This window comes from Neolamprologus multifasciatus, chromosome 15 (genome assembly GCF_963576455.1).
Source record: "Neolamprologus multifasciatus chromosome 15, fNeoMul1.2, whole genome shotgun sequence".
Lineage (NCBI taxonomy): Eukaryota > Metazoa > Chordata > Actinopteri > Cichliformes > Cichlidae > Neolamprologus > Neolamprologus multifasciatus.
In genome coordinates, this window is record NC_140453.1 from 29,811,078 (window position 1) to 29,833,945 (window position 22,868).

The window sequence follows — 22,868 nt, forward strand, 5'->3', positions numbered from 1 at the left end:
CTCTCTGTATCTGCCATCCTCAGATTCACCTTGTCCTCCTCTTTATTTCTCAGCCCATCAATCTGATGTTCCCATCTTCCCTTTTATTCTCCTCTCATGTATTTAATCTCTCTCTGTCTCTATCCTCCATCACTCACCCACACAACTACCCAGCAGTGGCTGTGTAAGCCCTGATCACTTCCTGCCCATTAATTTGGGTGGGCTGACAGCATTGCCCGAGCTGACTGTTGAATAACAGATGTATAAATGCTTTATTAATGCTTTCAGTGTGTCCTTTCCCACACGCTAAATTTAATAAAAGTAAAACAAACCAAAGCAACAAGAGAAGTCAAGCATCGCAGCTGAGCGTTGAAGAGCAAGGTGAAAATACTTACAGAAGCAGATATTACAGCAGCAAGTTGGTGTCAAAGGCGCTCTTAAAAGTTTGCAGAGCTCTCGCTTTTTCATTTGCACAAACTAATTTATTAAACTAGTTAAAGAAAAAATATTACAGTGTTTACAAAAACCTGCTTCACTTTAAACTCGACCTTTACGTGTCTAATCAGGCCGCATTTGTTCTGCGCGTGAATCCAGCCATGTTCCTTTTTATAGGGACAGCTTAGAAAGCAGCGAAGGTGTGCGATTGTGTATTTGTGCATAATGAGGCTGCAATTACGTGCACACGTGTGGGCACGCGGGCCGGCCGTGTCACCGGCAGGTCTCCCAGTGACAGATGGTAATGAGCTTTGGGTGAGGCGAGGCTGACAACGTCTCAACATCTTCATATTTATGTGTGTGTGTTTGCGTCTCGTTGCACTTTTGTCCTTGTGAGCTTCTGGTGGAGTCGCGGACCTTTGGAAGGAGGACGCTTTCCCAAAATGAGGTCATTTTGGATGGTTTGGTTTTAAAAAGCAAATAAATTCAGTGCAGCGTCCCAGGAGGATAAAAGCAAAAAAAGATGTTTATGTGTGCAAGAGTGTGTATCCATGTGTGAGCTGTCATTTCTGTATAATTATGAATGGATGTATACTACTCTACTCTATAGTGTGAGTGTAAATACGTCCTGTGTCTGTGCACTCTTGCCAGCCTCTGACCGGCATGCCTGAATGCAGCCAGACTCCAAGACGTCAGCGACCAGACTACCTGGCCGACTTCACCAGCGGCAGCAGCGCCGATAACTCCTGCTCCTCTTCAGACGAGGATGAGGAGGAGGAGAGGAGGAAGGCGGGAGGAAGAAGAAGTGGAGAGAAGCGAGGGGAAAAGAAAGTTTCCTACGACCTTGGCGAGAGCAAGGAGAAGAACTTGGCTGAGCGCTCAGGTAGAGGAGCAGGATGTGTGTTTAACACAGACAGCAGCCATTCATCCGCTCGTCCTTATCGTGGTCATAGGTCAGCAGGGCTAACACACAGAGACAGACAACTGTTTGCACTCACATTCACACCTATGGGCAGTTCAGAATCATCACTTAACCTAACTCCACTACTGCTGTGTTTGGAGGAAGCCGAGTACCTGGAGAGAAGCCACGCAAACATGAGGAGAACATGCAAACGCCACAGAAAGGGCGCTGCTATCTGTCCTTGTTTACTTCCTTCTGCGCTCGCTCCCCATTTCTCAGTCGTCTCTTTTCTTTGTTTATTTCTTCCTCTTTCAGCTGAAGCTGTCTGATTACGAGCGTTACCCTAATTGTTGTAACAACCTTGTTTTTGAGATTTGTGAACGTGAACAGTCGCACGCCTACATATTTGCACATTTTTAATATTTTGTGTTTGAATTTCAGCAGGATTTACTTTGACTATGACAGAGACTGAGATGTAGACTGGAATCATACAGTGGGACTAATGTATAATGTATAACAAAGCTGACATGTGTGTCCTGACCTTTGCATTTCAGGACATACGATACGCAGCCTGAGGGATGTACTACAAAGAGATTAATTGATTAGCGAGCTATATTGAGCTTTAAGACAGATTTCAGAGAGGTGGCTCTATTTTACCTCGTAGATCGCCATAGTAACTGATACTGAAAGCATCACCTGGTCCAGAGAAGATTATGTTCAGAGTTTCAGTTCAAAATCACCTTTTCACTGGCTGTTTCATTTAAGCTATATGAATATGTTTTTTTATTATATATGCAACCTGTTGAGCCGTAGCACCACCAGGTGAAACTGTGCTTTACATCGGTTATACTGTCCTGTACATTCATTCACAGAAATGTTTGCATAATGCATGAATGTTTTTATGCTCGGCTGTTTCGTAGTGTCCCCAATAACAACTAATAGATCACTGATTAGGAAAGTAGCTACAAAGCCTGCTAATGTGTCTTTGATCAGATACATTTGTAGGTTTTTTATCCCCGAGAATATCTGTGCAATCAGTGAAGTGGATTTCACTGCAGTGATTTTAGCGTCTTCTTTATTATGCCACAGGAGAGTGTCAGAGCTAAACAAAGCGAGTAAGCTTTAATGTTTAAATGGATGCACTTTAAAGTTGCAGAGCTCTAACGTGCAGCTGTCGCATTAGGAATGCATGGAGAGCACACAGAGCTCTAAAATAAATATATTAACTCAAGTTGGTATATTTATTTTACCGCTCTTGGTGCTCCTGTGATGATCTCGATATCAAAAGAAGTGAATTTCTGCAGCGTTACTCTCTAATCTTATTTGCAGCAACAGTGTTGTATCTTTATGTTCTGCTCTAACATCCATTCCTCTCATAATTTCTCAGATCGGGGGGAGGACTTTGCAAGAGAAGAGTCGAGTGACGCGTTAAACTCTTTTATGTGAGCACACAAATTTAACAAAGAACGTTTTTTAAGGCGGTGACTGGGAAGCCAGCTAACCCAAGGAAAGCCTGGTTAGGTTGAACTTGCTTCTCACTGCACCCACTGGTGTATCTTTCAAATTTATCAACGTGTGAAAAAACACGTTTAGACTTGCAAATTCCCATTTCCAGTTACACGGACACACACAAATGCCGAGAACTGCCGATTTGATTAGCATCTGTGGTGCACGCTCTTCAATAACAAAGCAGGTCAGGTTTGGTGGTTTGAGTTGGCAAGTGCTGCGAACAGGTGTTCATCAGCCTTCTCGTCGTCTAATTAAAGCCTAAGCAGAGTGACCGTGGCCTGCGACTCAACGAACGTGCATCTTGTTGCCGAGCTGCTCACACTAAAGACGTCTCACAATCGCGGACCTACACACACACAAATGCTGCAGCGCTGAAAGCACTTGAGGGAAGAAAAGTGTCCCGACCAGTGCAGTTCCAGTGAATAGACGGTGAAAGCCGAGGCAGAGATGAAGAGAAGGAGGGATTTTTATAGAAGGAGGAAAAGGACTTTGTTGTGCACCTTGAAACCACCTTGAGTTTAATGCTGAAATAGTCTATTTTATAGTTAGAGTGATAAGTCTCAAGCATTCCCTCAATTTCACATAAGTCGCATACATCAACTCACTTTCAGATCTCAGAAGTGAGAAAGGGAGCAGCTTTCACTGCAGCCTATGTGGCGACCTTGGAAAGAAAGAAAGGAAAAAAATCCCTGGTTGCATTATGGGTTGCCAGTCCAGATAAAAAAAAAGGACCCTTGCATGAGCTCATTCTGGTTGTTACAAAGTAAAGGACAAAGCCATGAAAAAGCCCAACTTTTGGACAAAGCGTCTACGGATGTGTGTGTGTGCATGTGTGTGTGTGCATGTGTGTGTGTGCATGTGTGTGTGCATGTGTGCTGCAGAGAGAGACGGCAACCTTGCCAAGCCCTACTCCATACCAAGCCACCAAAGGACTGCTACGGCTAAGCCACATAATGCTCTCATTTGGCAATGGCCGATCCTCAGAAGGGTTAGCGGCGACATGGACACACACAAACACACCCGTACTTGATGTCAGACACACACACAGTGCACCAGCAGAAAGCACACACTAATACACTGGCTAGTGGACAAACTGGAAGAGTTTCAAGGGTGATAGAAAGTGTCACTGTGGGTTTTCTACTTCATTTTCCATCTGCGTACACGTGTTCATCTAATGTGTGTGTGTTTGTGTGTGTGTGTGTGACAGACAGAGGCATGCTCTTTAATCCATCCCCCAAACCAGGACAGGACTAATGTTTAGTCTCTGTTTTGGCTACACATGCTGCGGTTGTTATTAAACACACACAGTGGATCAGTGGGCCAGTGTGCCAGAGTGCAGCTGTGGGAGTTTTAATGCCACACTTCATCTCCAAAGCCACCCGGAGAACAGATAGAAACCAGAGGAGAGAGCACTGACAGTGACGGAGGCACCGAGACAGGCTGAAGAGACGAAACTGAAGTGTGACAGTGAGTCACCTAAGCTCCTCCCCTCTACTCTCTCCATCTCTTCTGTTTCTCTACAGGCCGCATGCACTGGAAACCTCCAATCAAGTCGCTCAAAACGAGCACCGCCCCGTCCGCGTCACCGTCGCTTTCCGGCCCAATCCGGCGCTCCATCTCGTGCCCTCGTTCCATCGCCTCCCTGTCGTCGCCAAACGAAGTGCGGGCACTGTCCACCAGGCCTTCCCCTACGGTTCCCGTGGCCACACCCCTCGTCAGGCCGAGCTCCGCCACGCTTCGCTCGCATTCGCTGAGCCGCAGCGGCTCCGCTCACCGGGTGCCTCACAGCAACAGCCTGGGGACCATCCACTCCAATATAGTAAGATGCTCAACGCACACACACAAAGTGGGTTAGACGTCAGAATATGTCGCGAGTTGTCAGTCACAAGAAATGTTCCGATCCACTACTCCAGCTAGGATTAAAATAAATTATAAATTACTCTACAGCTTTATCACTAACATCGAGGTGCGTCTTCCATCATATCGTTACCCTTTTCACCCGTCCTGACATATTGTATCCAGACCCGCTTAGTATCGTTTAAACGGTCCGGTCAATACTGTATAGGCCCGCTGGAGCCCACAACAATAACCTTCTATTATGTTGCCATCTGTTGCTTTCCACCTGTCTCCTCCATTCCCCTTCCTTTTTTAAAGTGCCCTGGTAACCTTTGGATGCAGTGGAATCAAATAAAATAGAGCCGAATGAGTTTCGGCATTGAGAGCAGAACAAAGTGGAAAGCCTTCATACTGAAAGAGGCCGCAGTAAGCACCACAACACGTGATGTCCTTCCACGTGAATACGAAATGACATGAGATCCACTAATTTCACCCAGAGTTTTTCGCCATCTTGCTCACTCGAGCTTCAACTGCACAGGAAACTAAATACAGGTTCAGCAGTGAAGACGCTGCTTGTAGCATAACGAGCTGCATTTCACCGAGCTTATACGGAAACTCAGGCGGGAGCAACATTTATTGGTGAAAACTGGCAGCACATAAATCTCAAGCTAATTTACTGTGACAAATAGAAATAAATAATACTAATAATATATTTATAACATATCTAAAAATGTGCAGGTATAAATACATTAGTCATATGTATAAATGCTGAAAAACGTAATATTCAAGTGCAACTCCCTAAGAACTCACAATGTGATGATAAAACAAAAATCGAATTTCTCGTCACGTCATGAACATAATACATTAAGTAATGAGTAATTATAACATAAATAATCTGGTAATGGCCCTGATTTTTTTCGGCCTAATAAACACATCCGATACACAATATTATTAATTAAAAGCTGTTTTTTTTGTCGAGTTTTAATGCTTTGCCTTTACGTGTCTGCAGGGCGAGCCGTTGATAAATCTGAGGAGTAAAGAGCAGGAGGCGGAGCTGGTGCGTCAGACGCTGGCAGTGCTCACCGCCATGAGGATTAGGTTTCCCGTGCAAAACTGAAGAGGAGGCCGAGGGTGTGCTGGACGAGGGTGAGTCGAGGATCGCCATTGTGCAAAATGTGAAAAATAATTCGCAAAATAATCAAAAGGTTTTTTTTTGCGTGTAAGAAAATAGAGAGACGGAAAAAGTGGAAGACAAACGGAGCAGTGTTGAGCGGGAGTCCAGACTCGCGGTATTCCCAGAGCCCCTCGGTGACCAGGTGCGGTCACTGTGCAGCCTAACTAAAAGTGACCTCCTCACTCCCCTCACAATAGCCTGTCTGCTCTGGCTCGGTTCCCATTGTCTTTCAAACGACCCCAGCAGCAACCTGTCGAACAGTTTAGCGCCCCGCGCTATTCCCCACTGCCCCTTTGTATAAATCTGTTCCTCTGCTTCTGGTCAGGCCTGGACATCCTGGTGCGTTCGTGTTTCACAGGTGTGATTGTGCCACAAAATTATTACTCAAATTTATGTAAGAAATTGGCTCATAAGCTAAACCTAGGAACTTAAAATAGTGGTCAATGAAGGATACTTTTGTTTTCTTTAAATATCTGTTAAAACAATCAGCAATCCGTGTGCTAGTCCTGCGAGCTTGCAGGTAAAGATTGAGATTAATACCCAATTTTCCAAATGATAGTAACAATAATAATAGTTTCTCAACAGAGTTACACGAGCCAGGTAATAAAATGCAAAACCATGCAAAGCTCGAGGATAAAACTTACAAATATATCAAGAAAAGTAACAACATTCTTAAAAATGCAATAAAGTAACAATGACAGAAGCAAATGTAGAGTTGGTCTGGATCCAAGCAAAGGCCTACGTTAAAATAAATAAAGGAGGCCATCATGTGAAAGGTCAGACACTTTATTAAATGTTAAAAGTTTAAATGATCATTATGTTGAGGTAAGTCATGTAAAAACGGACAAACAAGTGACAATTCTTGAAAATTAACAGGGCGAGCCACCAGCACCTTATTAGTGGCCTCACACAAACACCCTTAAAGCAAAATGTGTGTTGTGTGTCTGTGGGTAACATCTGGGTGTGTCAGGGTTGTGGGAGACAATTACCGCCACACCTGTACTGTTAACGAACCCTAATGAGAGCGCCATGGAAACGCAGATGAACAGCTGCACCTGTACTGTTGACTCTTTGCCTCAGGAGAAAACGAGTGTTTACTTGGCATGAAAACAATCTTTGGCGTTTTTTTGCTTTCCATGATTTAAACTTGGGTCTAATTGGGCTAATGATGTGTTTGTATGCGTGTAATTGGCTCCTTTATCTTTCATTCAGAACCGTCTCTTTTGCCGTAGTCGGAAACCAATAAAAGATGAAATTGAGGGTAATTTGTGCCTGTACAAAACACATTGTGACAAATGAGCGCGAAGCTTACCAGACAAAAAAACAACCCCAAAACATAAGAAGCGTTAGATGTGCTGCGGTAACCAATGTCTCACCTTGTTTGTTGGGTTCTTACTGAGAGAGAAAACTAAACAAGTAAACAAGCAACTTTCTCGAATGTGAACAAATGATTTGCTGCATTGGTTTGTCTGTGTGCGGGTGTGTACATGTGTTACTCGTGTAGGGGGGTGGCGGGCAATAGATATAAGTGTTTATACTGTCACACTGTGGGGACTCGTCTCTCTTTTGGGGATAAAAATGCAAATTGTCCAAGTTTAACTGCAGGACTTGGTTAATGTTGGGGTGACAGGGGCAGGCGAGAGGTAATAGACGGGGTAAATGTAAAGGAAATGTCCTCTGAAATGATGGAAACCCAACTCTGAGCATGTGTGTGTGTGTGTGTGTGTGAGCGTGTGTGTGTACACATAAGTTTGCGCTGCAGCTTCCCGATGGGAGCAGTGTTTGCAGGGGATCTAGCACGATACGTGTGAGGTATGTGCACCAGTGGGGAGATGTAGACTGTGTCAACATGACAACAATAACAGTGCCTTTAGTTACACAGTGATGCTGGCAGTGGGAGCTTGTGCATGGCAATATCCAGGACAGCTTTTGAGCATAACAACACATACCTCCAGGATTTTTGACTCACAGGGTCATAAAAAATCTATTATCATTATAACTCTTGTGCTACATTTAAATGATATATTTTATTTGCATTTTTCTTATTTACAGCTTTTCTGAGACACTCAGTTTGAAAGTGCAGGTTTAACGGTTCTCCGGCACAGCACTCTTTAACTTGGCAGTGATAAGTTGTTGTATAGTATCTTAATGAGGACAGGGAATCTCTACAGAGTAAGTTTGACCAAGACCCGCCTGCCCTGGAGTCAAAAAGGTGCATCCGTTTCCCCCTGGAGGTGTATTCCTGGTATGCTTTCTTATTGTGACTGAAGTGCACAGCACAGTAACTGCCCTTTAACACACGGTAATAACCCCGAGGTATGATGGACTGCTACTGGGAGACAGCAGTAGCAAAGTGGTCTTTTTTGGTTTGTTTTTTGTTTGAAAGGATGCAGAGGCTGTTATTAATAATTGCACTTCTCTGCAGGTAATCTGTGGCAGTTTTTAAGGTTACCTTTCAGTTGTTAACTCCTGCTTTTCTTCCACAGATTCTGATAACTGGAAATATCAATAAACCAAAGGTGGCCTCCTACTGGCTGGTGAAGCTGGACTCAACCAAACAGCGGAAGGTGAGTGTTAGAGCCAGAATGTGAAATGGCATGTGACCAGAGATGGGCAGTAACGCGTTACTGTAATCCGATTACTTTTTTCAAGTAACGAGTAAAGTAAGGGATTACTATTGCAAAAAACGGTAATTTAGATTACCGTTACTTTCCCGTAGGAACGCTGCGTTACTGCGTTACTAAAACCGTGATTTTTTTGCGAGAATGTCTCATGACAGTTGACGTAAGCGAGTGCGACGTTCGTGACAACAGCTGTGTGCAGATCAACAATGGATCATATATCGAGTGCAGAGAGAGTATGAGCGTGCAGCGTTTAAAGCGTGGAAGTACTGACCTTACTTTGAGTTTGATTCCATAAAAAGTGACAAAACATTAGTGTCCGTTGTGCGTGGGAAGAAAACTTCTTTTACAGCGAAAAAAACCCCTAAACTTCCGAGCAAGCACCGCGAGTAGCTACGACGTAATGGGAAACTCACAGAGAAACTCGCGGATTCTTCCACTGACCGCTGCACACCTGCACCAGGGTAAACCTCCGCCTACCCCACTCCTGCTTTACAGGTGAAAATAGAGCAACAGGACCGCTAGTCTTTGACTTTATTTATTTTCTGCTGTGTTTTACTTGCATCTATTTGAAAGACTGAGTGTAAACACCACAAAAATATTTTATTTTATGTGCTGGAATGTGGCAGAAAATAGGTTTAAATGTTAAAACTAATTTCTTCCAGTCACAGAATGTTGCATATAATTAAATTTTGCTTGATGCATAAAGTTAAAAGATTAAAACTAATAAAACAAGTTTTAAAAAGAGACTTTTTCCATTTGATTACATTTTGTATGATGATGATGCAGAAAAAGTAGAATTGGGCTGAAAGATCTATCACTTTATCACCTATTCAGGTTGTAAATCGTGTTTTTAAAAGTAACTAAGTAACTAAGTAATTAATTACTTTTGAAAATAAGTAATCAGCAAAGTAACGGGATTACTTTTTTGGGGGAAGTAATCACTAATTAATTACTGATTACTTTTTTCAAGTAACTTGACCAACACTGTATGTGAGAGCAATCAAAGGTTGCGCTGTTTCCTAAACTCAGGCCCAGTTTGTTCGTGTCAGTAAAAAAAAAAGACGTGCTTTTTTCCCGGTGTTAAAAACAGGTGCAACTACCAGTAAAAGTAAAGGTTAGTAAATCAATTTGTGCGCTGAAATACAGAAATACACATACAAAAAAGTCACCAAAATCTTGCAGCTGTGTGACTCTTTGTAAATGCAGACGGGGCTTTTTTGCACCAAACCTCTTGATCTGTACAGACGTCCACATTTCAGGAAATCTGAGCGAGGTCACCTGACTCGTCATTCATAGAACAGTTTGGCTCCAGGGTCTGTATCAGCTCCCGTTGTTTTGTTTTTCCCGGGATATCTGATTCAAATCGTCACTTTCTGGTGGATTTAGGGCCAACTGAGTATCACTGCTTTTGTGAGCAGACAAGAAGTCAATCCCAACAAACAACAAGAGACGGTTGCAAAAAGAAGAAGAAAAAAAGAGGTTATAAAAAATAAAGTTGTAGCTTTTTTTCCATCTGCAAAGATGGAAATGTGGACGTTTGAATTCCAGAGAGTCACGTCCCAAAACCTGATCTTTGTCTAGTTATTAACCGTTATTAGAACTTTTTAAAAATACCTCACACTGTTGTCAGAGGCGTCGTTCTCGGATATGTTAATCCTGGAACTGTAAAACAAAAAGATCCCCGTTTTTCTTTTGTCACCTGCATAAATTGCCTGCCCTTGCCGGCGCCGGCTCTGCGCTGTCACCTTGTACAGAATGGACGTTGTTAAAATGACAAAAATGTCACCTCTCCTACCTGTTTCTCTGAAAGCTTTTGTACAACTTTTAAAGCACGAAAAATAACCTCGAAATCAAACTTCAGAGAGCGAGAGAAAAAAATAAGACAAGCATGAAGATCATTACCATGTCAGACAGTGAGAGGCAGACACACCAAATAGGATGTAAACAAAACACAAGAGGGGACAAGACATGATAATGGCATCCAGTAGGCGTGTCAGTAATGATGTGATCTCTCAGCCGGTGCTTTCTGCACAACTGCGCTTGGCCGTGTTTGGTTGCTGCGGTGGTGCGAGCTGATGTTTTATTGGAGTGGAGCAGCCTAATGAGCAGCAGGCAGAGGTCAGGAACCATAGCGCCCACCGCTCTGCTATCTGATTACCATACCAAAAACATATGTGTGTGTTTACTCATCTATCAGTTTGGCTGAGTGTGTATGCATGTCTCACTCGCTCATATGCTGTGGGGAAATCTCGCCTCTTCGCATCCCAAACCACACACACAACAGTCATATGGGCACTTCAGTAATGAGGAGCGAGGAATCAAGTCAAAAAGAGAACAGTGCTTGCACTCTGAGCGGGGTGAAAAGAGAAAGAAAAGGAAGGAAGAGAAGTCAGCGAGGTGGGGAGGGATGGGAAAACGAAGAAGGGATGACGGAAGGCTGGCGGCACGGTGTCCCTGTAGACAGCACCGGGAACTTCTGACACCTTATCTCCAAGACTGACGTTGGTGCAGCAATTAGTCCTCTCCCGCGCTCTCCACTGTCTGCCCCGGCACTTTGTGTCCTGCCTGTAGAAGAGCCTTAAAAGCACACGAATGAGGAATAGGCTGCATGTCTCTGCATGCAGTCTTGCACGAGTCCGCAGGCCTGAATCCGGAGATAAACCCGCTCAAATCAATTTTATCTTTCTTTATGCACATTATGTGTATATATGCGATTGCAAGTTTGCTCTCTGTGTCGGCCTCCGTCGTTGCTGATTTTAAGGTGCGATTAAAAAACGAAGAGAAAAGAAATGACAGGTGTAGCATTACTTTTCCCTCATTGCCCCATTCAAGCCTGAGCCTCTCTCTTTTTCAACTCTCGCTCACTCTCTCCATCACTCAGGTGCTGGACATTGTACGTACCAATGTGCGCTCAGTGCTGCAGCGGATCTGGAAGGAGCCAGACGTAGAGAGCCTTCACCTCTACCGGCTTTTTAATCGCGTCTTCAACAGGCTGCTCTGGAGCCACGGCCAGGGCATGTGGAACTGCTTCTCCAACACCGGGTAGGTGCAGTCGGAGCCACGGCCTCCCTACATCACAGCTGTGCGGCCACATTTGTTGCAACTGTGTGCAGTCAGCTGGTCTCTGAAATTGCTTCAAAGATGGGAGCAGTTCTGGGACCAGTCGCAGTCTCGCTGTTTGATTAAACAGAGTCAAGTTGGCATTATTAACTGTGATACACTTATTGCAAAACAGACACAGCTTCTTACCTAAATCACTTTTTTCACTCTGCAAACAACAACATGTTAACATTCTTATGCAGCTTCACTTTTCACACAGTAAACCTGCAACAGGATTTAGAGCTACACCAGCTTTTCACACTTATTAAATATTTCCGACTGAATATTCTGATTTCCTGTGGCTCCCCTGCTGCATTCTTGCCACTCCATTTAAAATATTCTGGAAATGCTCCTGGCTCGGAAGTCTGAGTAAAAAAGCGAAACGACAGAGCCAAAGTTTGGGGATTTTTTGCTCACAGCTTTGAGACATCCAGCTGTGGGAATTACTCCTTCCCTCTCCTTCCAAAGGAATAAACACTCACTCGCATCTTGAGTGCAAAATAAGAAATGCTTTACGGTGTTAAACTTTGTGCAAATTACAGTAAATTTTCTGCCATAAATGTTTCATTATTTGATGGAGTGGAGGAGTTTCGCTCTTTGACTCCAGCTGATCACAATAATCTTCTGTGTTTATAAATTAAATGGAAATTAATTGCAAAGCTTGTGACTGCACCAGGTGACCTGTGCTCCTAAAGAGTTTGAGTTTTCTGCACACTGAACCTCTGGGCAACCAGTTTGTCAACGCAACTGCTCACAATGATTCCAGCCAGCAAAGAAATTAAATGCGATCAGTTTCTAGTGTTTGTCAGAGGCTGCTGTCCTACTTTTACTCTGCTGTGACTGAGGCCTTAGAACAGGGGTGTCCAACTCCAGGCCTCGAGGGCCGGTGTCCTGCAGGTTTTAGATCTCACCCTGGGTCAACACACCTGAATCACATGATTAGTTCATCACCAGGCCTCTGCAGAACTTCAAGACATGTTTTCATTTAACCATTTAAATCCACTGTGTTGGATCAAAGACACATCTAAAACCTGCAGGACACCGGCCCTCGAGGCCTGGAGTTGGACACATGTGCCTTAGAATGACAAAGGAGTTATTGGTAGGTAGGTTTGGGTGAATATATCGACTGTCGTCGACGGGTTTTACAAGGAACATTTATTTATTTAAGTAAGTTTGTTGATAATGTTGGTTGATGCTAACAGAAGCAGTCAACAGAAATAAATAATACCGCTGTTTTAGCGGCACCCTCCTCAGAGTGCGCCCAAACGTAGCAGCGATTCATTTACTCAAACTCATGACAGAAAGAAAGAGCAGCAGTAGCCAATGTTCAGAAAAAAGCATTTTATTTAAATAGCAAAACACACAATGGTGTGGAGGGAAACAAAGACAAACTGGCTTCTTTTTTCTGCTGTACCCTGTTTACAGGCCGATCCAGTGTTGATCTGTCGGACACACTCGACCAAACAACAAGTTAAAAATCGAAACATCTCTTCCGGCTGCGATGTAACGTTAAGTCTTTTGTGCAATTCGGCGCATCTCAAATAAATAAATAAATGAATGAATAATCCAGAAAGTAGCTTCATTCCCTCCAAACAAAACTTAAATTCTTTGACAGGAAAACAAGCATGTTTCCTGTTTACTGCAATGTTTGCAGAGGTGGTTAACAATATTACAGGTGGTGTTGAACATGCGTCCTGAAGGTGTGTTTGTAGCTGGTATACAAGGATATTTCCGTGTGTGACATCACTGGGAGATGCATTGTCCAGACCAGTGGATCGTCTTCTCCGTCTACGACCTCCTCGCTGAGCTAACAATCTGTTTCTATCTGCGCCTTCGCCTCCGGTCTGTAATTTGGCAATTCGTTCGTCCATGTTTGGACTTCTAAACGTGCAAATCAGTCCGTGCATGATTGCATTGCTCCATCCATCAAAAACTCTGTGCATGTGCAAATGTATCGCCTGTCGTCGGTTATTGGACTGACGATTGTCAATCGGAAAATTTTTACATTTCACCCAAACTTATTGGAAGCAAGCTAGCTCATCCAGCCTGGTGCAATTTTATATTTCAAGGTAGAAAACCTCCTAGAAAGAGACTGGATGGACAGAAACAACTTGAAGATGAGTTGCAGAAGCAAAAAAGAAAAGAAGTAATTAATTGATGAAGAAATCTCTGCACAGAATCACTAAAATCACACATCGGATCTTTTATTGAAATAAAATTCAGGTTGAAAATCGATATTTACTGACATCCATCCATTTCTCTCTAAATGGGCACTAAAAAGATCAACCTCTTGAAGGCTGCATACACACCAAATACCAAAGTCAAACGTCAGTTGTGTGCAGAGATGGGCAGTAACGCGTTACTGTAATCCGATTACTTTTTTCAAGTAACGAGTAAAGTAAGGGATTACTATTGCAAAAATGGTAATTAGATTACCGTTACTTTCCCGTAGGAATGCTGCGTTACTGCGTTACTAAAACCGTGATTTTTTTTTTGCGAGAATGTCTCATGACAGTGACGTAAGCGAGTGCGACGTTCGTGACAACAGCTGTGTGCAGATCAACAATGGATCATATATCGAGTGCAGAGAGAGTATGAGCGTGCAGCGTTTAAAGCGTGGAAGTACTGACCTTACTTTGAGTTTGATTCCATAAAAAGTGACAAAAACATTAGTGTCCGTTGTGCGTCGGAAGAAAACTTCTTTTTACAGCGAAAAAACCCTAAACTTCCGAGCAAACACCGAGTAGCTACGACGTAATGGGAAACTCACAGAGAAACTCGCGGATTCTTCCACTGACCGCTGCACACCTGCACCAGGGTAACCCTCCGCCTACCCCACTCCTGCTTTACAGGTGAAAATAGAGCAACAGGACCGCTAGTCTTTGACTTTATTTATTTTCTGCTGTGTTTTACTTGCATCTATTTGAAAGAGTGAGTGTAAACACAAAAAATATTTTATTTTATGTGCTGGAATGTGCAGAAAATAGGTTTAAATGTTAAACTAATTTCTTCCAGTCAGAGAATGTTGCATATAATTAAAGTTTTGCTTGATGCATAAAGTTAAAAGATTAAAACTAATAAAACAAGTTTTAAAAAGAGACTTTTCCATTTGATTACATTTTGTATGATGATTATGCAGAAAAAGTAGAATTGGGCTGAAAGATCTATCACTTTATCACCTATTCAGGTTGTAAATCGTGTTTTTAAAAAGTAACTAAGTAACTAAGTAATTAATTACTTTTGAAAATAAGTAATCAGTAAAGTAACGGGATTACTTTTGGGGGGACGTAATCAGTAATTAGTTACTGATTACTTTTGGGGGTAACTTGACCAACACTGGTTGTGTGCATGGATCCAACAAGCAGGTTTTATTGCAGACTCACACAGAGCGGTGCTACAACAGACAGTTGTTGCTGATATTATTTCCACTGATGCTATGATGGCTCTTTCAGCTGAGCGCGCTCCGGGGTCATGCGAAAAAACCGATCAGTAAAAACTAATCTACGCACCTCTGAATGAAACCAGCCTCGTACCTATAATGTAACATCAATTTAGACGGTAAGCAATTACTTAAATCAGGACTTAAAAAAGAGACTTTGAAAAATTGCCCGTGTTATCAAAGAGAAGTCGCCTGAATGAATGAAAATGTTCGGGGAGTCTAATTCTTCAGAAACAACACAAACAAGTGATTACGCTGCAGGCCAATTACCACTTACTTTATTCATTGCATAATGTCACTCTTCCATCTCCATAACTAGAGGTTCTTGCACTACACAATTTCCTTCACGTCCTTAAGCCCATTTTTCATCAATATATCAGTTTCACTGACAGCAGGGACAATTTGCCATTTTCTTTCAGTATGACTGCGGAAGAAATGGCAGCTGAATGACAGAGAATGAGTGACAGACCAACCAGACCTGACTGCACTTTCCTGAAAGCTTTTGGGCATGAAAGAAACATGTTAGTCTTTGTAGACAGGGTGCAAATTCAGGTCACAAATCTGGGCTGTTAATCAAGGCTTTTTCACTGGTGAGAGCAAGAAGAAAGCGAGGGGAGGGACAGAAGCACGGGAAGGTGCATGAAGGCCTCTGAGCTCCTTCACTTTAGGTTGTTATCTGATACTCTGAAGTTTTATTGTGCCTTTATTTATTTATTTCTACGCTTCTTGAAGCGACAGAAGATGAATCCTCACAAGATGAGTCACTGCGGTCACAGCTCACTTGATCATGTCAGGAAGACGCAACGTCCAGTTTCCACTTGCTTAAACACGCAAAAAGTAGACACGCATACCTACAGTGGGAAAAATCTATTTTTATTCCACGAGATATGTGAGACACTTTACTTGCAGTGCAATTATTTTCTGTTTCCTGTAAAAGCCTGACTTGTTACCCCCTTATTCTAGTGTGCCTACATTTAAGTATTCGTAACTATAATTATGCTGTAATTTCAAATAAAATACATTGAAATTATTAATTAATTACATTAATTACAGGGGAACAATGACCTTAGTCGTGGGTAGGGATGGATATCGTTTAGGTTTTATCCGATACCAGTACCAAACCGGTACTTTTGAAACGGTGCCGGTGCATGAAACCTCTCATGTTCAGCTGTTTTTTTGTAAAAAGATAACAATGTTAGTCTTTTCTGCAGCTATGGGGCATATATGGTATCACTCTTGGCTGGAAGCAGTGCTTAAACAATGGAAAAAAACACAAACTTTGTCCAAAAACCTCTCATGTTTAACTGTTTTCCACTTTTTCTTTGGTCATTTCAGCCTTTTTGTCCAGGGTGAAGGGAGCATCTGCCATCAAACAAGAAGACAGCCGCATGTAGCTATGATGATGTTTGCTAGTTCACCTTACATGCATTAATGTAATAACGTGGTTAGCCTACTCAACGTAAATTACACAGAACAACATTAAGCTACTCACGCAGAGAAGAACGGCTGCTGCTGCATCATCATCCTCATCATTTCTGCTACACTGGCAGGGCTAGGGGCCAGGACTCTCCTCTTCGGGTATTTGGGGGATGTTGCTAACTCCGGTCCGATAACAGGCACCACACCCGCAGTAGATGTGCTCGGTGTGAGGTCTCGCAGCAAGCTATCAAATACGGCGCATTTTTCGGCTTTTAAAAAAACGCTGTGCGTCGCCAGGTGTTTCATCAGATTCGAGGTGTTACCTCCTTTGACAGTATCACAGTATCAGCTTAAAGCACTTGTTGCAGCTGCTGAGTTTGCATCTTTTGCTGTGAAGTACAGCCAGACTTTGACTTGGGCATTTTAATCTGTAGCTCTGCTCTAAAAGAACGTACGTACCTGGACCCGCCTACTATCCTCGGAAACGTAAAATGATTGGCTAGAATCTAAAGTGTATCACAGCTCAAGAAAATAAAGCACCGAAATGTGCGCTGCTTTTCAGTCTGGTTACTACCGTTTATGTCAGAACCGATACCGGTACCCATCCCTAGTCGTGGGTTATATTATCAAGTGTTACTGAATTTTCATCTGTTTGAATCTCAGTGATCTCGACCTGCTGAACTTTTTCCAAGTGCAATCATTTAGGAAGGACGTCACCTACTACTTTTACATTTATTCCATAAATGTATCTACTGGGAGGCTGAGGGGTAACGCTGGTGGCTGCCAGTATCTTTTTCTCTTCTGGGATAAAGGTGTGACGTCCTCACATCTCCTTCCTTCCATATTCCTTACAGTTCACGTGTTCAGCAGCGACTTTTCTCTTGATGCAGTGGGCTCAGAGGATGTAACCTAAGTCGCTGACCTACGTTCTCCATTTGTCCCTTCTCAATTAAGCGAGACTGGGGAAGAGAGTGAGAAGGTGATGGAGATTAAGGGGTTGATACGCGGTGAGAGAAGAAAGACAGCAGCTGGACAACTCCAAACTTTTATTTGCAGGAATTTGACCGATGGCTATCTACGTTTGGGGTCTTAAAGAGCCCCGAAGATGATGCGAATCAGTCCACCGACCATTCACACAAAATCTGCTACATCTTCCCCGCAGCGTGGTGCAGAGGTGTGGAGGCCTGAGTGTGTTTGTTTGTGCGTTAAAATGTTGCCACAGTCAATAACTCTGCTCCCTCCTTCAGTTTAAAATCGAATCCTTTTTCTTCCACTTCCACTGCTGATTGCAGCTTTCCTTACAAAGTACTGTATACGGGGATCCACTAAAACTCTTCCTGGTGTACTAAATAATGTGGTAGTAATGATTCTGGAACCACTTCTGCTCTCGCTCATCTCATCCGTCTCTCCCAGTCTGAACGTGGTGTTTACAGACAGTAACCGATAATTCCTGCTGTATTTCTGTAAGCAAGCAAACATTTTATTTATTTTTTATTCATTTTTACTGTGTGATCGCTCAGTCAGTCTCAGGCCGGCTAAAACGCTCACAGTGCTCGACCAATCAAACATTTTTTATCGCTTCAAGCTTCAACCCCAGAGGACCTGAACTTTCAGAAAATACTACCTTCCCAGGGCTTTTAGGGGGCTAAACTAATTACCCCAGAACTTAATTTAGACCCGGTTCCCTGTGGTTGAGACATGTTGAATTCCTTCAAAAAGTGCTACTCCCTGGTGAAAGTGCGGCTAGAGAAAAAGTGAGAATGAGACGGTAAAAAGAGAGCAGAGAGATTGGGCAGAAGGGGTATTGGCTCATGAGGCTCATGAGGATTAGCCAACCCTAGCCTCAGCCGCCCCCATCATGCTGCACCCCGTCCAGCTTTTGTCTGATCACAGCCTGCCCAGGATCATCCAGCTAGCTTGCTAGCCTATTGTCTGGCCCCTCCCTACAGCGGGCCACGGCCCCAACATGGATGAACCCAACAGGGGGCCCTGATATCACATGGAGACAGCGAAGCGGCGCACCTCGGATAGCACACGCCAAATCCAAGGGGAAGCGCTCCCCCCGCAACCTCCTCTCTGTCTGTTGTTTGATATTTTATCTGAGGGACTTAACAACAATCAAACAGCCTCGCAGCTATTGTTGCTGATGAATTCAACAGGCTTTGAAAACGACTTTGAGGAAGAGAATGGAAACGCACACTGTTTTGAACCCTTTCAGAGGAGCCACCCCCCACCTCCCAAGAAGTGAAACGGGGTAGACATCAAAAGTACCCCCCGGGGTTGTGTTTCTCAGTTGCTGAGGCTCTCTCACAGTCAGGGGTATGTCCGGGGATGTAAAGGGGGTTAACTGTACCAGGATTTGTTTTATCCCCCCTCAGTGTGTCTGTCTTCCTGCATGTCTGCGCTGTGCACGCACGCGTATGTGGTTATCATGCATACACTAAACACTGTACATTAAAACGATACTTTTTAGACGCCATTGACATCCAGCTGGTAATTTTGTGCCTGGAGGGAGACCGAATCTCTCGACAAAGACTTACAGGGAACTAATTTAACAACAGCGCTGTCATTACGTTGTGCAAGCAACATTGACTTCATAATGATGAGTTAAAGCGAAAAAGAAGAATTTAAATATATATATATATGTGTTCTGCAGTTCGTCTTGGGAGACCATCTTCAGCAAGAGCAGCGAGGTGGTGTCGCCCCAGGAGCTGCAGTGCTGTCGCAGGCTGGTCCAGCTGTGCCGAGACTGCCTGTTGGTCGTCTACAAGTTTGTCTCCGAGTCTCGCGGTTCTTTGACCGGACTCAGCCCGGAGTGGGATGACACCAGGTGAGATGGACACCCGAGCATTTCAGCTGTATTTTTGAACGATTCTTCTAGCTTCCCGCTGCCATAGAGCTAATTATCCATCCTCCATCCTGTATAAGATCTGTTCAGATGTCATAGGTATCCTCGTGCACAATGTTGAGATTAACTCCTGCAAAGAAAATTGAATTCAACTGTTTAAAAAAATGGTAATGGATTGGTCCAGGAGGCATATTTAGAAATGGGTCTCGAATTCATTATTATTACAGTTAATTACCAGCAATAGTTTAGCCATAATGGTATCGCAACAAATTAAAGGAATTAGACATGATTTGCTCTGCACATCTCTCCACTGGGCTTCTGAACAAAGATACTTATTTCAGTGTCTTCCTCCAACATTTAGGTGTAGCTGGAAACTTGTTAAAGCACCTATTAATAAACTTACAACTCTGACAAAAACCCACTGAAACAAAACTGATTAAAGACACAGACAGAGAAGAATTTCCAGCCCTATCACCGTTATACCTCCGTCAGAAAACATTTCCTCTCTCGCCTCCGCAGAGCCTTAAAGACATCATCTTCATTAGGAGACCCTGATAAAAACAAACAAGCCTCATTCTGTTTTTTAAGGTTGATCCCCGCAGGAGACAGCAGCTTGGGTTTGTAATGAGTGAACTTTTAAATCACATATGCTTTGGGCTGGCAGACAGGGAGGGAGCTGGGTCGGCAGTGGGAGAGAGGGAGTGTGCTGTTAACAGGAAATAATGGCCCACAGATTAGCGCTCAGGTTAGCCCGGGGCCCCTCGAGGCCTGCTTAATTCAATTAGACCCCAGATGAGCCTGTGCAGCAAATGACCTTACGAGAGAGAGCTCCTTATTTCCTGGGGCCTCACTTTACATGATTCATAACTCTTGCGCATATTTTAACAGGCTATCACTTTGCACCTACTGTATAAAAACCTCAGCTGTTAAAAAAGTATTAAGGGTTTGTGTATGGTTGAAGAGCCGGCTTAGCTTTTGACTATGCTGCTGTTGCCGCTCATGTTTTTCCTTAACTCAGATGTGATAACGCGATGAAATAACTAACAAAGCTCCATCGAGCCCAGTGTGTCCGTATGCTCACTGTAGGTTTCCACTAAGCACGCGTTGGTGTGTCTCTCCCTATTTCTTGTGTCTATATATGTCTGTGTAAAAAAAGCTTCCCATTTGCTGCTGGACCAACCTCTACCCATGGCTCCACGCCTGCTGCTGTCGCTGCCGCTTCCTCCTCCTCCTCCTCCGTCTCTTCGCCCCTCGATGCAGGTCTCTGCTTGGTTTAGTTCTGCTAAACCCCCGCCCCCCCCTCCCTTTCCCCACCATCTTCCAGCACTGTCCCTACTCACTGCTTTCCGCTGCCTCCACCACCCTCACAGCTGTAACACAGGCTTGATCCCACTTGCCCAGAGATGGTTGTTTTGGCCGCACAACCAACAGTCTAGCATGGTCTCCTCTTCTGTCCCTCACTAGCATTTGATAAATAAGCTGAGATTAATCGATACGGCAAAAGAACAGGATGTGTTTTAAATGCTCAAACAGACCAAAATGTGTTCAGAGGGAAAGAGGTGCATTCAGACTGTTTGGAGCTCTGCCGGTCAACCCCGCAACCATTCGGCCAGCTTGCAGCGCATCATCCTTTTTTAACTACATGCTTTACAACTGCGCCTTTCACTCAGTGCTTTTTATCAAGAGCATCTCACCCCGAGTGTATTTTCAGTACGAGTGGCCTCGGCGGGAGCCGAGCGTCTCACCTGCACCGCATCAGTGCCACGATCAACCCTAAGCACCCCTCTCTTCTTGTCACAAGAAGGCAGAAATTGGCTCGGCTTCACATCGCGTGGCTCGCAGTTTCACGGCACAAGTGGCTCGCATCTCTCCATCAGGCATGCAGGGGACAGTTGCAACCCACCACCACTTCAGATAGCTGAGAAGCAATTAGGATTATTTTGTCATTGATGCATAAGCTTTTTATGAGAGGGTAAATCGTGTGTGTGAGAGCGCGTGGGTGTGCATGCACGTGTCATGTGACTGTTACACAACGATCATCAGTCCCTCTTCAGTAACTCGCACTCCACTAACCTCCAACTACTTTTCCTTTGCTCTGTTCCCGTCCAGCTGCACAGGAAATGTGGAGGATATGTCACTGTTTGACTGAGTCTGTTTTTAAAGCAACACCTTCCACAAAAAGTGAAATTCACACTAAACTTTGGAAGCTGCTTGTTTTTGTTTTCTTGGTGATGCGACATCAGCTGCGTCTTTGCATGACAGACAGATTGTGGATTTTGCTTCTGTCCATGTCTTAAATGAATATTTGCATCATTAAGGACACATGTAATGACCTTTACACCTAAACATCAGAATGTGGTTAAAGGTTGCTTTAATTGAGACTTTTAAATAAACACATTGTTACTAATTACTTTACAATAATAAACTGAAGCTTTCAGAACTTTTCAGGCCTGAATTAGAAAAATTAAAGACACTCATCCACCTGCTGTTGTCAAAGACTGCAACACTGCAGTGTAATAAGACCATATTCATTATTGACACTCATAATTCTTATTCCTCAGAGGCTTTTAAGGACATGTTTTTCATAGAAGGATCCATTTGTAAATCTTATAGATAGCGATGATGGTCTCAAACAGTTTGCAACATTTAAATGAATTTTGTGCTGTAAATTCAACCCACTGTCTCGTGTGCGTGCACACACATACACCAGCCTTCGTCACACATCAGCGTCGATCGGGTCCACGGGGTCTCCATTGTTGACCACACCTGCCTGCTCAAGTTCAAGCATCCTCCCCGTGAGAAGCGCCCCGATCAGGTGTGTCAACAGCCTGCCGGGGTTATAGGCAAGTCCTTCGTCCTGTGTGGGCAGATGAGAAGAAGTAGCCAAACAGCCCCGCTAATGACTTTCTTGTTAAGCTTGGAATTGCTGTCAATACCCAAAGACAATTTTCCCATGATGACAAAAGTTTCAGATCCTATTAACTTTCATTTGTCTGAAAACGGTGGCAGTAACTAGGGTTAATTGGGGTGTGGAGCTGAACGAGGGCTGCAGATAACCTTCGAGCCTCTTTTGTACCTCTTATTTCTGATTGCATCAGCTATCGCAGCGGTCTCCTTCTCCTTCCTCAGTCACGGTGTTTTGTTTCGTCGGGGCCTCTGTCGTTTCACTGTGGCAGTCGAATTTTGATGGACTTAAGATCGGCCTGTCAGGAGGAACTGCACTAGATTGTTGCATTGCATGTATGGATTGGTGCATAGAGTGTGTGCCTGTCAATGGATGAATTGAAGTAAAGCACAAGTGCATGAATGAGCTGCAACCCTCTGGCTTTCAAGCATGCACGTTGTTGCCAAGACCTTCTTAACAATCAAACAGAGGACAAACCTGGAAGAAGCTGAACGAGGGTCCAATTAAATGCAGCCTGCAGAGATGACAGCCATTTGGACATGAGAAGAGCCCCCCCTCATCTCACCCCATCTCACCCCTTGCCAGTATCACCACAGCGATTCTTTTTATGAGCTGAATATTCTCAAAGTGACTAGCCGAGGATCTCAGAGAACACACACTTGGCCCCTAATGAATGTTCAGTATTCAATTTTCTCATCTT

General features: G+C 43.7%; 1 protein-coding gene across 1 annotated transcript in view; it reads left to right on the plus strand.

The window, feature by feature from the left end:
* The window catches only part of ttll7 (tubulin tyrosine ligase-like family, member 7), a 91,599-nt gene that overhangs the window by 63,038 nt on the left and 5,693 nt on the right, over window positions 1-22,868 (plus strand). The window contains 9 exon segments of the mRNA XM_085132035.1: window positions 1,066-1,297; window positions 4,348-4,643; window positions 5,670-5,759; window positions 5,761-5,806; window positions 8,321-8,340; window positions 8,342-8,401; window positions 11,340-11,500; window positions 19,072-19,245; window positions 20,420-20,523. Coding sequence (XP_084988161.1) covers window positions 1,066-1,297; window positions 4,348-4,643; window positions 5,670-5,759; window positions 5,761-5,806; window positions 8,321-8,340; window positions 8,342-8,401; window positions 11,340-11,500; window positions 19,072-19,245; window positions 20,420-20,523 — 1,183 coding nt within the window.